The sequence below is a fragment of the Candoia aspera genome, chromosome 5 (assembly GCF_035149785.1).
Source record: "Candoia aspera isolate rCanAsp1 chromosome 5, rCanAsp1.hap2, whole genome shotgun sequence".
Lineage (NCBI taxonomy): Eukaryota > Metazoa > Chordata > Lepidosauria > Squamata > Boidae > Candoia > Candoia aspera.
The window spans coordinates 15,660,667-15,674,007 of NC_086157.1; the positions used below are offsets into that span (position 1 = coordinate 15,660,667).

At 39.4% G+C, this 13,341-nt stretch overlaps 1 protein-coding gene across 2 annotated transcripts in view; it reads left to right on the plus strand.

The window, feature by feature from the left end:
- The window catches only part of ABCC4 (ATP binding cassette subfamily C member 4 (PEL blood group)), a 163,192-nt gene that overhangs the window by 104,553 nt on the left and 45,298 nt on the right, over nucleotides 1–13,341 (plus strand). For both annotated transcript variants that reach the window (XM_063304648.1, XM_063304649.1), the window contains 4 exons: nucleotides 209–319; nucleotides 4,121–4,221; nucleotides 5,038–5,229; nucleotides 10,430–10,585. In XM_063304648.1, coding sequence (XP_063160718.1) covers nucleotides 209–319; nucleotides 4,121–4,221; nucleotides 5,038–5,229; nucleotides 10,430–10,585 — 560 coding nt within the window. The remainder of the gene's footprint in view (nucleotides 1–208; nucleotides 320–4,120; nucleotides 4,222–5,037; nucleotides 5,230–10,429; nucleotides 10,586–13,341) is intronic.

The window sequence follows — 13,341 nt, forward strand, 5'->3', positions numbered from 1 at the left end:
AAAGCAGCAGTTGAGTCCCTATGCTGTCTTCATTGACATTTATCACTATATGTCTTTAGAGATAAAATGAAACTGAAAAATCTCTGCTTCCTTCCTGAATTTTCAAAATCAGTTTCAAAGATAAGACTGAATTTATATAACCGTATTGTTTGTTTGCTAATGTTGTATCTGTTATATTTGAATAATCTCCCTTTCTTTTTGCTTTTAGAAGCTTGGTTCTTATTTCTGACTACATCTCGCTGGTTTGCTGTACGCTTGGATGCCATCTGTGCCATCTTTGTGATAGTGGTGGCCTTTGGCTCTTTGCTTCTTGCACAGAGTAAGTTTGCTTGCTGAAAAACATTATACTCTGATTTGCCTTATCTGCCTTAAGGACAGCAAGAGAATGAATTGTGTCCTTCTCACAAGCCAGTTACCTGTAATGAGACAGTACTTCCTCCAGATAATTTTTGAGTAATGTGGGTTTATTTGGTTGTTGTCTGATTTGCGCCATCTTTTGTTCTTTGTTTTTCTCATTGTATTATTTTATTGATCTGTGTTTTTATTGGTGAACCGCCCAGTCGTTTGGAATCAGGCAGTGTAAAACTTTAATAAATTAATCAGTAAAGCAAATTTTTGTTAATGTTGTGCTGCTACAAATGAATATACTTATAATTCTTCTTAATTTTATTTAGTTTTTTGATATGTAATAGGTTTCTCTTCTTCAGCAAAGGATCGTTACCTTGTCGTGGTGCTGGAGCTTGAGCACCTCAATGATGCCATGAGCTAAACCGTGAAGGGCCACCCAAGACGGGAAGGTCATGACAGAGAGGTCAGACCAAATGCGATCCCTGGGGAAGGTAATGGCAACCCACCCCAGTATTCTTGCCGTGAAAACTAAATGGATCAGTACAACCAGAGATATGTCGGTATACCATCGGAAGATGAGACCCCCAGGTCGGAAGATGGTCAAAGTGCTACTGGGGAGGAACAGAGGATGAGCTCAACTAGCCCCAGACGTGATGACACAGCTAGCTCAAAGCCGAAAGGACGGCTAGCGGCCGACGGTGCTGGTGGTGAACGGCGAATCCGATGTTCTAAGGATCAACACACCATTGGAACCTGGAATGTAAGATCTATGAGCCAGGGCAAATTGGATGTGGTTATTGGTGAGATGTCAAGATTAAAGATAGACATCCTGGGCGTCAGTGAACTGAAATGGACTGGAATGGGCCACTTCACATCAAATGACCACCAGATCTACTACTGTGGACAAGAGGATCACAGAAGAAATGGAGTAGCCTTCATAATTAATAGTAAAGTGGCTAAAGCAGTGCTTGGATACAACCCAAAAAACGACAGAATGATCTCAATTCGAATTCAGGGCAAGCCATCTAACATCACAGTGATCCAAATATACGCCCCAACCACAAATGCTAAAGAAGCTGAAGTAGAGCAGTTCTATGAGGATCTGCAGCACTTACTGGACAACACGCCTAAAAGAGATGTTATTTTCATCACAGGAGACTGGAATGCTAAGGTGGGCAGTCAAATGACACCTCGAATTACAGGTAAGTATGGCCTGGGAGAACAAAATGAAGCAGGACATAGGCTGATAGAATTTTGCCAAGACAACTCACTCTGCATAACAAACACTCTCTTCCAACAACCTAAGAGACGGCTTTATACATGGACTTCACCAGATGGACAACACCGAAATCAGATTGATTACATCCTTTGCAGCCAAAGGTGGCGGACATCTGTACAGTCGGTAAAAACAAGGCCTGGAGCTGACTGTAGTTCAGATCACGAACTTCTTCTTGCACAATTTAGGATCAGACTAAAGAGATTACGGAAGACCCACAGATCAGCTAGATATGAGCTCACTAATATTCCTAAGGAATATGCAGTGGAGGTGAGGAATCGATTTAAGGGACTGGACTTAGTAGATAGGGTCCCAGAAGAATTATGGACAGAAGTTGGCAGCATTGTTCAGGAGGCGGCAACAAAATACATCCCAAAGAAAGAGAAAACCAAGAAGGCAAAATGGCTGTCTGCTGAGACACTAGAAGTAGCCCAAGAAAGAAGGAAAGCAAAAGGCAACAGTGATAGGGGGAGATATGCCCAATTAAATGCAAAATTCCAGAGGTTAGCCAGAAGAGATAAGGAATTATTTTTAAACAAGCAATGCGCGGAAGTGGAAGAAGACAATAGAATAGGAAGGACAAGAGACCTCTTCCAGAAAATTAGAAACATTGGAGGTAAATTCCAGGCCAAAATGGGTATGATCAAAAACAAAGATGGCAAGGACCTAACAGAAGAAGAAGAGATCAAGAAAAGGTGGCAAGAATATACAGAAGACCTGTATAGGAAGGATAACAATATCGGGGATAGCTTTGACGGTGTGGTCAGTGAGCTAGAGCCAGACATCCTGAAGAGTGAGGTTGAGTGGGCCTTAAGAAGCATTGCTAATAACAAGGCAGCAGGAGACGACGGCATCCCAGCTGAACTGTTCAAAATCTTGCAAGATGATGCTGTCAAGGTAATGCATGCTATATGCCAGCAAATTTGGAAAACACAAGAATGGCCATCAGATTGGAAAAAATCAACTTATATCCCCATACCAAAAAAGGGAAACACTAAAGAATGTTCAAACTATCGAACAGTGGCACTCATTTCACATGCCAGTAAGGTAATGCTCAAGATCCTGCAAGGTAGACTTCAGCAATTCATGGAGCGAGAATTGCCAGATGTACAAGCTGGGTTTAGAAAAGGCAGAGGAACTAGAGACCAAATTGCCAATATCCGCTGGATAATGGAAAAAGCCAGGGAGTTTCAGAAAAACATCTATTTCTGTTTTATTGACTATTCTAAAGCCTTTGACTGTGTGGACCATAACAAATTGTGGCAAGTTCTTAGCGGTATGGGGATACCAAGTCATCTTGTATGCCTCCTGAAGAATCTGTATAACGACCAAGTAGCAACAGTAAGAACAGACCACGGAACAACGGACTGGTTTAAGATTGGGAAAGGAGTACGGCAGGGCTGTATCCTCTCACCCTACCTATTCAACTTGTATGCAGAACACATCATGCGACAAGCTGGCCTTGAGGAATCCAAGGCTGGAGTTAAAATCTCTGGAAGAAACATTAACAATCTCAGATATGCAGATGATACCACTTTGATGGCTGAAAGTGAAGAGGAACTGAGGAGCCTTATGATGAAGGTGAAAGAAGAAAGTGCAAAAGGTGGCTTGCAGCTAAACCTCAAAAAAACCAAGATTATGGCAACCAGCTTGATTGATAACTGGCAAATAGAGGGAGAAAATGTAGAAGCAGTGAAAGACTTTGTATTCCTAGGTGCAAAGATTACTGCAGATGCTGACTGCAGTCAGGAAATCAGAAGACGCTTAATCCTTGGGAGAAGAGCAATGACAAATCTCGATAAAATAGTCAAGAGCAGAGACATCACACTGACAACAAAGGCCCGCATAGTTAAAGCAATGGTGTTCCCTGTAGTAACATATGGCTGCGAGAGCTGGACCATAAGGAAGGCTGAGCGAAGGAAGATCGATGCTTTTGAACTGTGGTGTTGGAGGAAAATTCTGAGAGTGCCTTGGACTGCCAGAAGATCAAACCAGTCCATCCTCCAGGAAATAAAGCCAGACTGCTCACTTGAGGGAATGATATTAAAGGCAAAACTGAAATACTTTGGCCACATAATGAGAAGACAGGACACCCTGGAGAAGATGCTGATGCTAGGGAGAGTGGAAGGCAAAAGGAAGAGGGGCCGACCAAGGGCAAGATGGATGGATGATATTCTAGAGGTGATGGACCCGTCCCTGGGGGAGCTGGGGGTGTTGACGACCGACAGGAAGCTCTGGCGTGGGCTGGTCCATGAAGTCACGAAGAGTCGGAAGCGACTAAACGAATGAACAACAACAAAGGTTTCTCTTTGTCACAATCTTTTATAAGAATGTATTTTTCCTAGAGAAGCATGTTCCCTATGTTTGTATGTGTATTTTTTTTTGCATAATTTAATTTGAGTTTTATGTTTTCAATTTTCATAAACTAGATTATTAAGCCTGAAGAAAACTGTTCATTCAAAATTCTTTATACTTGTCTTTTTTTTCATCCCACAGCTCTTGATGCTGGGCAGGTTGGCCTAGCTTTATCCTACGCAATCACTCTCACGGGAATGTTTCAGTGGGGAGTTCGGCAAAGTGCAGAGATTGAAAATCTGGTAATAGGCATTTGTTCCTTTATAGTATGTAAAAACCCTGTGGCATTGGTGGCCTGAAGACATTTAGCCCCAATGGTTCTCATAGTTCCCTCTAATACTCTGACTTTGCCTCCATCCTTTTGTGTTGAGGGGAAGTGAGCTACCCTGTATGCAAAAAAAAACAGTTGAGAACTGGGAAGGAACTTTCCATGAAGGAAAACAAAGATGGCAACTCCTTCTTCCAGGGAGAAGGAAAAATTTAAGTCATACTAGTTTTTCATGCCTCATTGAGAGAGCATAATGTAAGCCCAGCATAGCGAGATGAATACATAAGGGGGGAAAGAGATGAGTGTGTACATATATTTCATGTTTGTAAACTAATACATTGTGAAAAGTTCTACAAAGCAATCATCCAGTTGTCCATTGCTAACACAAGGATTATTTAACATGTGCACACTGATAAAGAAAAAAGTGTATTGTATATGTTTGTTGTAGATTTATCCAGTGCACATTAAACAGGCTCATAAAAAGATATAATTAAGGCTTATAAGCCCAAGGTTGTGGAGTGTTGTCTTCAGACACAGAAGACCCAGATTAACACCCAGATGTAGGTTTGTTTCAGTTCTTTGAAAACCAAATTGCTTCAACGTATTCTTTTTCGTTTATTTATTTTACTTATACTCCTCCCCCTTCTCTGGAAAGCATATCAATTCAGGTACAAATAAATGTTGCAAACACATGAAGCTGATTCTGCTGAGCTGAAAATCCATCCTCAAGTGATTACTGTATTGAGAATTGGTAAGTGCCTGGGAATCAGCACTCGCCTCTCTCTTTCAGATGATATCAGTGGAACGAGTAATGGAGTACGCAGAGCTGGAGCAGGAAGCCCCATGGCATACCCATAAGCGCCCACCGGTGGAGTGGCCAACTGAAGGAATGATAGCATTTGACAATGTGAACTTTGCTTACAGTGCAGATGGTCCTCTGGTGTTGAAACATTTATCCGCTTTAATTAAATCAAAAGAAAAAGTATGTAGCTGTTGAGTTTACTTTGGGGTCAGAATGGTAAAATGGGTCTTATCAGCGACTGGGTTCCATAGTTCACAAGTTACATGTTTTGTTTTCAGGAGGACCAATAACGTTAGTCTTGTAGATCTTCTTTTCTGCCATTCCCCACATCTTCTGCACGTACACAATTCTTTGTCATTTTGGCAGGGATCAAATTTCTCATTTTGGTCTCTTGTTTTAGCTGGTTAAGGGTCGGGGGTGGGGGATGAAAAATTACCTTGTTTATTGTTTGTATTATAGACATTAGGTTTGGAAGGATTCATGATCCTGTAGTTTTAAATGTTATCCTATGCTGGTCCTGGACAGAAAATACAATAAATCTGAAACCTTGGATTGATTCAGCCCAGGATTGTTTGCACTGCCTGCAGCTTTGGAACATTCTGCAAGGATGGTTTTAAACATATTCCAAAACAGCTTATACAATCAATTAGGGAGGAAGGTTAGGTTTCTGGTTAGGTTTGTGGGCTAAATTAAATGCCCCCTTAGCTCTCTTCTGGGATGATACCTTCCGTTTTATAAAATGCTTCTTCATCCTCCTAATTCCCAGCTAGAAAGAATAATTCTACTGTTTGTTTTTTTAATGCAGCATGGCTTTTATTTTTCAGAGATGACTTCCTGGGGAAGCAGAAGCCTCTGAGTTTATGCAGTATACCTCTTTATCGCTTGGATACTTCTAGTTGCCTTTGGGCCAACTCTTGCAGTGGTCATAAGCCCTTCTAATAGTGGATAAGGATTTAGATTTCATGCAAAATAACAAACAAAATGAAGCATAACTAGGAGGAGAGGGAATATGTTGCTTAGGCAGTAGCTGAATGTTCCCTGCATTTTTAGGCATTTGATTTTCTTTACTTTCACTCTTCTTTTCTTGGTTTCTTTTTAGTTGGAGGGATAAAGCTGTTGACTTGGTAGGCGTGTATGTTTAAGCCTTTCTTTATCTCAAGAGAGGCATCTGTTTTAGAAAAGCATGTTGTTGTTGTGTAAATGCTAGATTGTGTGGTGTGCTGGCCTGCATTTATTCTGTTTGTTCTCTGTGATCCTCTTTCAAGTTCCCATCGATGGGATGGGAAAAGCTCTTCTCTGCAGCCTTTCCAGTAACAGAGAACACAGGCTTTGCATTAGGAAGCTATTGGGTTCAACCCCAGCATTTCAGGTAATCCTGAAGAGTCCTAAGAGCTTCTGCCAGTCAGTCTCAAAAATGCGGAGCTAAATCAATCTAGCTTCCTATCTTCTTATATCCTCTTTGCTCTAGATATGATGAATTTCAAGGAGCCCCCCCAGCTTACCCATATCTATGTATCTTCATCTTTAGATCAGGATTCTTGGATTTATTATTGTGCAGCTGTTTTTTTAATGCAGGAATGTTAGGTGCATCAGGTAACATTCATTGCATGGAAGAGTGATTCTGATTAGGTTCTCCTATCTAGCACCTTTCCAGCCTGGGCTGGGCTGGGCTGGGCTGGGAAGTGAAGAGGGATATGGCTGTTTAGGATGTGAATAAACAACCACCAGGGAATACAGGGCTGTAGGCAATATACTGTATCTCTAAAATCCTGGAAGAAAGAAATCACAAACCACTTCCTTATTGTTGCTGACAAAACCTGTACAGGCATCCAGGAGTACATTTTAATTTTCTTTCCCATTATATCTTAAGACCATAACTAAATTCAAACTCAGTCATTTCTTTTTTAGCTATCTCCCCCAACCCTTAATTGGCTTAACATTTAAACTTACTAAGAATTCTAGGAACCTAGAAGATTTGCTTGCTGTTTGTGATGTTTTGGTTGTCTCAGTAAATATACTGGCATATTCATAACTAAATCCTTTTTGTATAAATTTAACTAACCCAGGTATGTGACAAAATGAGGCTGACAGTTTAACTTCTTGGCCTTCATTCTTCAGGAAGACTTGCTTTGCCTTTCTTAAAGCCAGACATATAGACACATGTCTCCCTACTAGAGGGGCAGGACAAGTGTGTTGAATGAGCAATTTGTTAATGGTGTTTTAAAATATATAGTTTATAATAAGAATTACTTGAATTGCCCTAGATTTTCCTTTGCTCTTAGAAGATAACAAATAATTTCCACAAAATGATAAACTGTGTTTGCTGTGTTTCTTTTCATTTGATGCTAGTCTGAAAGAAAAATATGTAACAATGAAGAAAACAGTTGCATTCTTATTTTAAGTATCAGTTTTGATAAAGTCCTTTTATCCTGCTAATGCAGTACTGTACATCAGTGGCATCAGAGGAAACATTTTTTGTTTTTATACAAACTCTGCCTACCTAGCTTTGCTCTTTTTCTTTCCTCACTCCTTCTCCATACTTTTTAAAATCTTCCTCTTTCAAGTCAAGTTAAATCTTTATTTTGGTCATAGACCAGCATATCTTCCTCTTTTCTTCTGAAGCAAATTGCTTTCAGTAGATATCCTCTTAGAAGACTTGGTATCTTGCTCCGCTCCATCCCCTGTAAAACCTAAACTTGAAGAATTTTTTTACATCATTTATGCATTCTTTTCAATGCATGTTTAAATAACTATTTTAAATATTGTGCTGTTCTCCAACAAGATATTTGAAAAATAAAATCTCCCTCAGATGGAGTCCAACTTCTGTACATCACGAACACATCTGTGCTGTTTTCTTAGCATGTATAAGGAAGTGGTTTGCCACTGCTGCTTTTGGGAATGTATTTTGTGCCTTTATAGTCTGGCCTACACCCCTGGGATCTTCGGGTGGTTTCCCTTCTAAGACAAAACAGATCTGACTTTGCTTAGCATTTTTGTGATCAGCCTCAGGAGCTTCCATCTGCAGTGATTCAGACAAGAGAAAGTTTGTCTCAACTAATTGGAGTAAATCTCACAATTAAAGACATGGAGAACCTCATTCTTTCACTGTGGCAGGTTTAGCAGGGAGCGGGAGGCATTCTGTTGATGCAAAGAGGAGGGTAAAATGACTTGCCCCCAAGTGAAGAAAGGCAGCTGGTGGTCTCTGGTGGCTGCAAGGGAAATTTGAAGAATTTGTGAATGTTGCTGTGATCTTACGCCAGGCAGCACCTCCCAGTAAAGTGTGAATGGGGATTCAGAATTACACTGTTCCAGATTTCATAGCATACTTCTTGATTTAAAAAAATATACTGATGGAGATAAAAAGCAGCATTTTCCAATTAAAGATGCAAGTTGAGTTAAGATGCAACTTACATTAAGAGAAAATGCATTTAAAAGGTATCATAATATTGTTGACAAACTTTCATGCAGAACTTTTTTAAAACATTGAGGGATAATGCAGAAATGGAATTAAATGGTCTTAAGATGGATCATGTGAAATTCACATTGTTGAAAACTGACTTCTCAGCTCATTGGAAAAGAATTATTAGGTTTACAGATCTTGTTTCTGATTTTTCTCCTCTTTCTCTGATATGGCACAAAGTTCAGATTTTCTGAAATAGAAAATCTAAAATGTGTCTATTTTAGCATTGCTGGCTTTTGGGAAATCAGGGCAATTTTAAGCATTTGGTTTAGATGTTTTAATTATGAAGTTGGGGTCTAATGCAGTTTCAATATAATTATTTAAATTTTCATAGAATAGTATTAAAATATTTATTTTAATGAAGAAGTAAAAATTGGAAATTGAATTAGTAAAATGTATCATTCTGAGGGAAGAACCAAGGGAAGTTGGACTGGAAGAAGAAGAATGTGGCTTTAAGAGGGTAGAAGAAGAAACATCAATAGCCTGTGTTGTACTGATGATACTAATCTGATAGCAGAAAATGCAAATGATCTGCAAGCTCTAGTAATGAAAGGAGTACAGTGAAAAATGATACTACAATTAAATATAACAAAGAGTAAACTAATGACAACAGCTACAACCATCAGTCTCAGAACTGATAGTGAAGATGTTGTGATGGATGTTCTGCTTTTTCGGATCAGCCATTAGCAATAAAGGATCTATCAATCAAGAAATACACTACAGAGTTAGGCTTGGTAGGGTAGCAATTATAGCCTTAGAAAATGTATTCAGATGCCAAGACCAGTCTATACCTACAAAGATTATAACTGTTCAGACAAAGGTTTTCCTCATGATCCCATAGGGATACAAAAGTTGGAGTTTGAAAACGTAGGCTAGAAAAAGTACTGATGCTTTTAAACTTTGGTGTTGGAGAAGACTCTTAAGGGTATGATGAATAACCAGGAAAACCAAGAAATCAATCCATAATTTTCACTCAAGACAACAACTAGGCTCAGACTGTCATATTTTGGACATGTTATTACCCAGCTCCTTTGAGAAGTCCATAATTCTGGGAAATGTTGAAGGAAAGAAAAGAAGTGGATGACTGGCACAAAGGTGGATAGACTCAGTTTCAACAGCAATGAATGTACCACCTAAAAGGCCAACTTGAAGACAGATCATCCTGGAGAGAATCCATCTATGTGGTCACTAAAAGTTGACACCAACTTGATGGCACTTAGTCAATCACTTGTTCTTCCTCTCTTTGCTAATTAATAAACTTAATGCAGCTAATTCTTGTCTCTCTGATGGCCGAGCTAGAAATTGATAAGTAGACCTTGGCCCTAGGAAATCTGTTTCAGTTTCTTAGTGTAAAAGAAATACATGTTTATTCTTGGGTTCCTGATTTTATAACAGAAGGAAGAAAAAAAGACTAGCTATGAGATTTACTCTGAGGATTGTGAGACAAAAGCACTGTTATTCCAATCCCAAAGAAAATGTTAATAATGTTTTATAAGCCACCCAGGCCCTGAAGCGAGACAATGATAGTTTCAGAAACATATATAAAATTGCATTAAAATTTAAGTTCAATTTAAACAGCTGGAATAAGATAGTTACGCCTTAAGGGAGAGAGTAAAAGTCCTAATAAATAAATGCCAGATCTTTCACATTTGCTGAGGGAAAGCATTTGTCTGATTCCTGTTTCACGTGAGGAAAATAAACTAAAATCACTATGCTTGTCAAACAATAGATTTAGATCATTCAAATGCTATGAAAATCTTCCTTTTAAAAATAATGTGTATGTATCTTTTGTTGCCTAATATCTACCTTGTAGATCTTGCCTTACAAGAACTGAGATACATGAGATAATTATAAGAAATGCTTTAGAAATGCCTTCTTCATCCTAGTGTGTGGGTTTTGTTTTTTGTTTTTGTCTTTCAGGTTGGAATTGTGGGAAGAACAGGAGCTGGAAAAAGCTCTCTAATAGCTGCCCTTTTCCGGTTGGCTGAGCCCCAAGGAAGAATTTGGATTGATAAATATTTGACATCAGAACTAGGACTTCATGACTTGAGGAAGAAAATTTCAATCATACCTCAGGTATTGGTCTGCTCTGCGTACCAGCCTATTTTAGAAGTCCATCCAGCACTCTCTAGAAACCTTAGGGTTGTAAATTTTTCTTTATCTTTCTTCTGCACTCTGCTGGTTATATGCCAGGAATCTTATAGAGTAGCGTGATGTCTCTGTGTATGTTAATCCTCTCTTCTTGAATGATGACTGAAAATGAAGTGAAATTATTATGACTATTTTAAGAGGTTCATTATCTATGTTTCTGTCATGCCCAAACAGCTTTCTTTCAGTCATTAGTTATGACTACAGATTGAATTTAGTTTAAAGACTGAAGTGATGCATTCTGTATCATGGACATAAAATATTTTAGAGCTGAAATTATTCTGACAAATAGAGGAGAGTATGTGTGTACACACACACACACACACACACTGTCTGTCCTCTCAAATATGCATGCTTAAAACCAAACAAGACTTTGCGGGCCAGTCTGCTGTGAATCAGAGTCTATTCCTGGCATTTTGGACTTCACTGAGAATATAATTTCAGTTAGTAGAAAATTGATAATCTGTATTTGGCTTTAGGCGACATACCAGAATGTGAATATTTTGCTCTGAGCTGCCTTGGAAGACTTGAAATGGCTATTTGGAGCTAGGAAATGTTTGTTCACATATCCTCAAGTATAGTAAATTAACTCAGTTGCTGCTCTGAAAAGCTATCAGCTCCAATCACTCAGGTTCATTTGCACCACTCTAAATATGTAACAGTATATGGTATCTCAAATCTGCATCCCTTTAAAGGAGTATGTCTGGCCATCTTTCCCATGAACTATGTTTGTTTAAAAGCAATCGTGTCAGTCCCTATGAAGAAGCCCAGTGGTGGGGTGGGGTAGGATGGTGCACCAAAAATGGGAGCAGAGCAAGTACGTTTTCATACCCTGGTTGCTTTTTAAAATAAGAAACAGATTGCCTATGGGTGACAGGGGGTGGTCAATGTAATTTAACTCCAGTTAGTGGCATGAAGAGAGCCAGTTTGGTGCAGTGGTTAAGGCACCAGGTTAGAAACCGCATGACCGTGAGTTCTAGTCCTGCCTTGGGCACAAAGCCGGCTGGGTGACCTTGGGCCAGTCCCTCTCTCTCAGCCCTGGTAAGCAGGCAGTGGCAAACCACTTCTGAAAAACCTTGCCAAGAAAACTACAGGGACTTGTCCAGGTAGTCTCTAAGAATCGGACATGACTGAATGGGTAAAAAAAAAAAGTGGCATGAAAAGGAACCATGAGGTTCCATGGGTTTAGATCCATGACTGCTCTGACCATGATTGCTCTTTGGACATCCTAATGCTCAACTTTTTGGTACCCCCCCACGCTCCTCTGAGCAGTCATCGGGATAGATGTCAGACATAAATTTTCCCCATCCAAATTTGGAGCATTCTCTCCTATCTCAGAAGGGGAAAGTCAAAAGACCCTGTGATCCCTGCACATCCTGGTTGTCATGTGGTTTCAGCTTAAAATATATATTGCATTCAATAAAATAATGAAACAGTGATGTTCTACCTCAAAAACTGGAGCAGGGAGCTTCTGCCAGTTCCCTGTGCTTCAACACTTTGCTGAGTTGTGCTGTGTTCCGCCTAACCCAGACTGAGCCTGGGGAACCTGTATTAGGTGACATGATGCCTGGAATCCAGTGTCATGATGCATATGAAGGTTGTAGGGCTTTCTGTGAGATTTTTTTCCTTTCTCATTGCTTTTGGTTTTGAACTACCATGATAAGTTAAGCAAGCGGTATGGTCCTCTAAAAGCCCTGTTTGCCTTATCCTCCCTTTGCCCCTGTGCTCAAAGAATAGAAAGCACGGAAAGAGGTAGGTATGCTATTACTAGCAAATAAATGTAATTGGATTGTAGCCTAATGCAATCTCCCTCTTTGTTTCTGAATGCTGAAGTTCATTAATGCACAGTAGTGCTGCTGAGTGAAGTTGATGACCTTTTTGTACGTAAGAGGACTTTACATGGACTTAAATTCTTCTGCCTTTGTGTTTGCACAATGTTCTTTTCTCCTGAAAACAGATGACAATCTGTTCATTCAATAGCTGCAAGGTTTTGAAAGCTTTTTTCTAGCTATTTCAGGTGGGAACCATATTGTATAATACTGGAGTTTTTTCCCAGAAAAAAAAAAAGTACATCTTTTCAAGGTAGGATATTCTCCTACACTAATTCTACTTTCACCAATATATCCAATGATATATTATTGATATATTAGGTTCCTTGTATAGGAACTGCAGTTTTAAAAAAAGTGTCTTGACAGTATAAACAAGATTTAATTAAATTCATGGGGTAGAGTTTCATTTGTCTAAAGGTGTTCAGTTACTTTTTAGATTAAAGGAGGCTTTTTTTTTCAAGTTGTCAGTGGAGCATAAAAGCTAGCAACAGTTGTATGTTTGGGCTTGGAAGATGCTGATCATACTAACAAGAAATTATATTGCAATTTTTTTTAATCCATTCAATCATGTCTGATTCTTGGCAACTGTCTGGACAAGTCCGTGCAGTTTTCTTGGCAAGATTTTTCAGAAGTGGTTTGCCATTGCCTGCTTCCTAGGGCTGAGAGAGAGTGACTGGCCCAAGGTCACCCAGCTGGCTCTGTGCTTAAGGCAGGACTAGAACTCACGATCTCCTGGGTTCTAGCCCAGCGCCTTACCACTTCACCAAATTGGCTCTCATATTGTGACAGAGTTCAATAATTATTGTGTTTGTGTTGAAAACAGCTGCATAATATGACCATATACAGTATATTTTC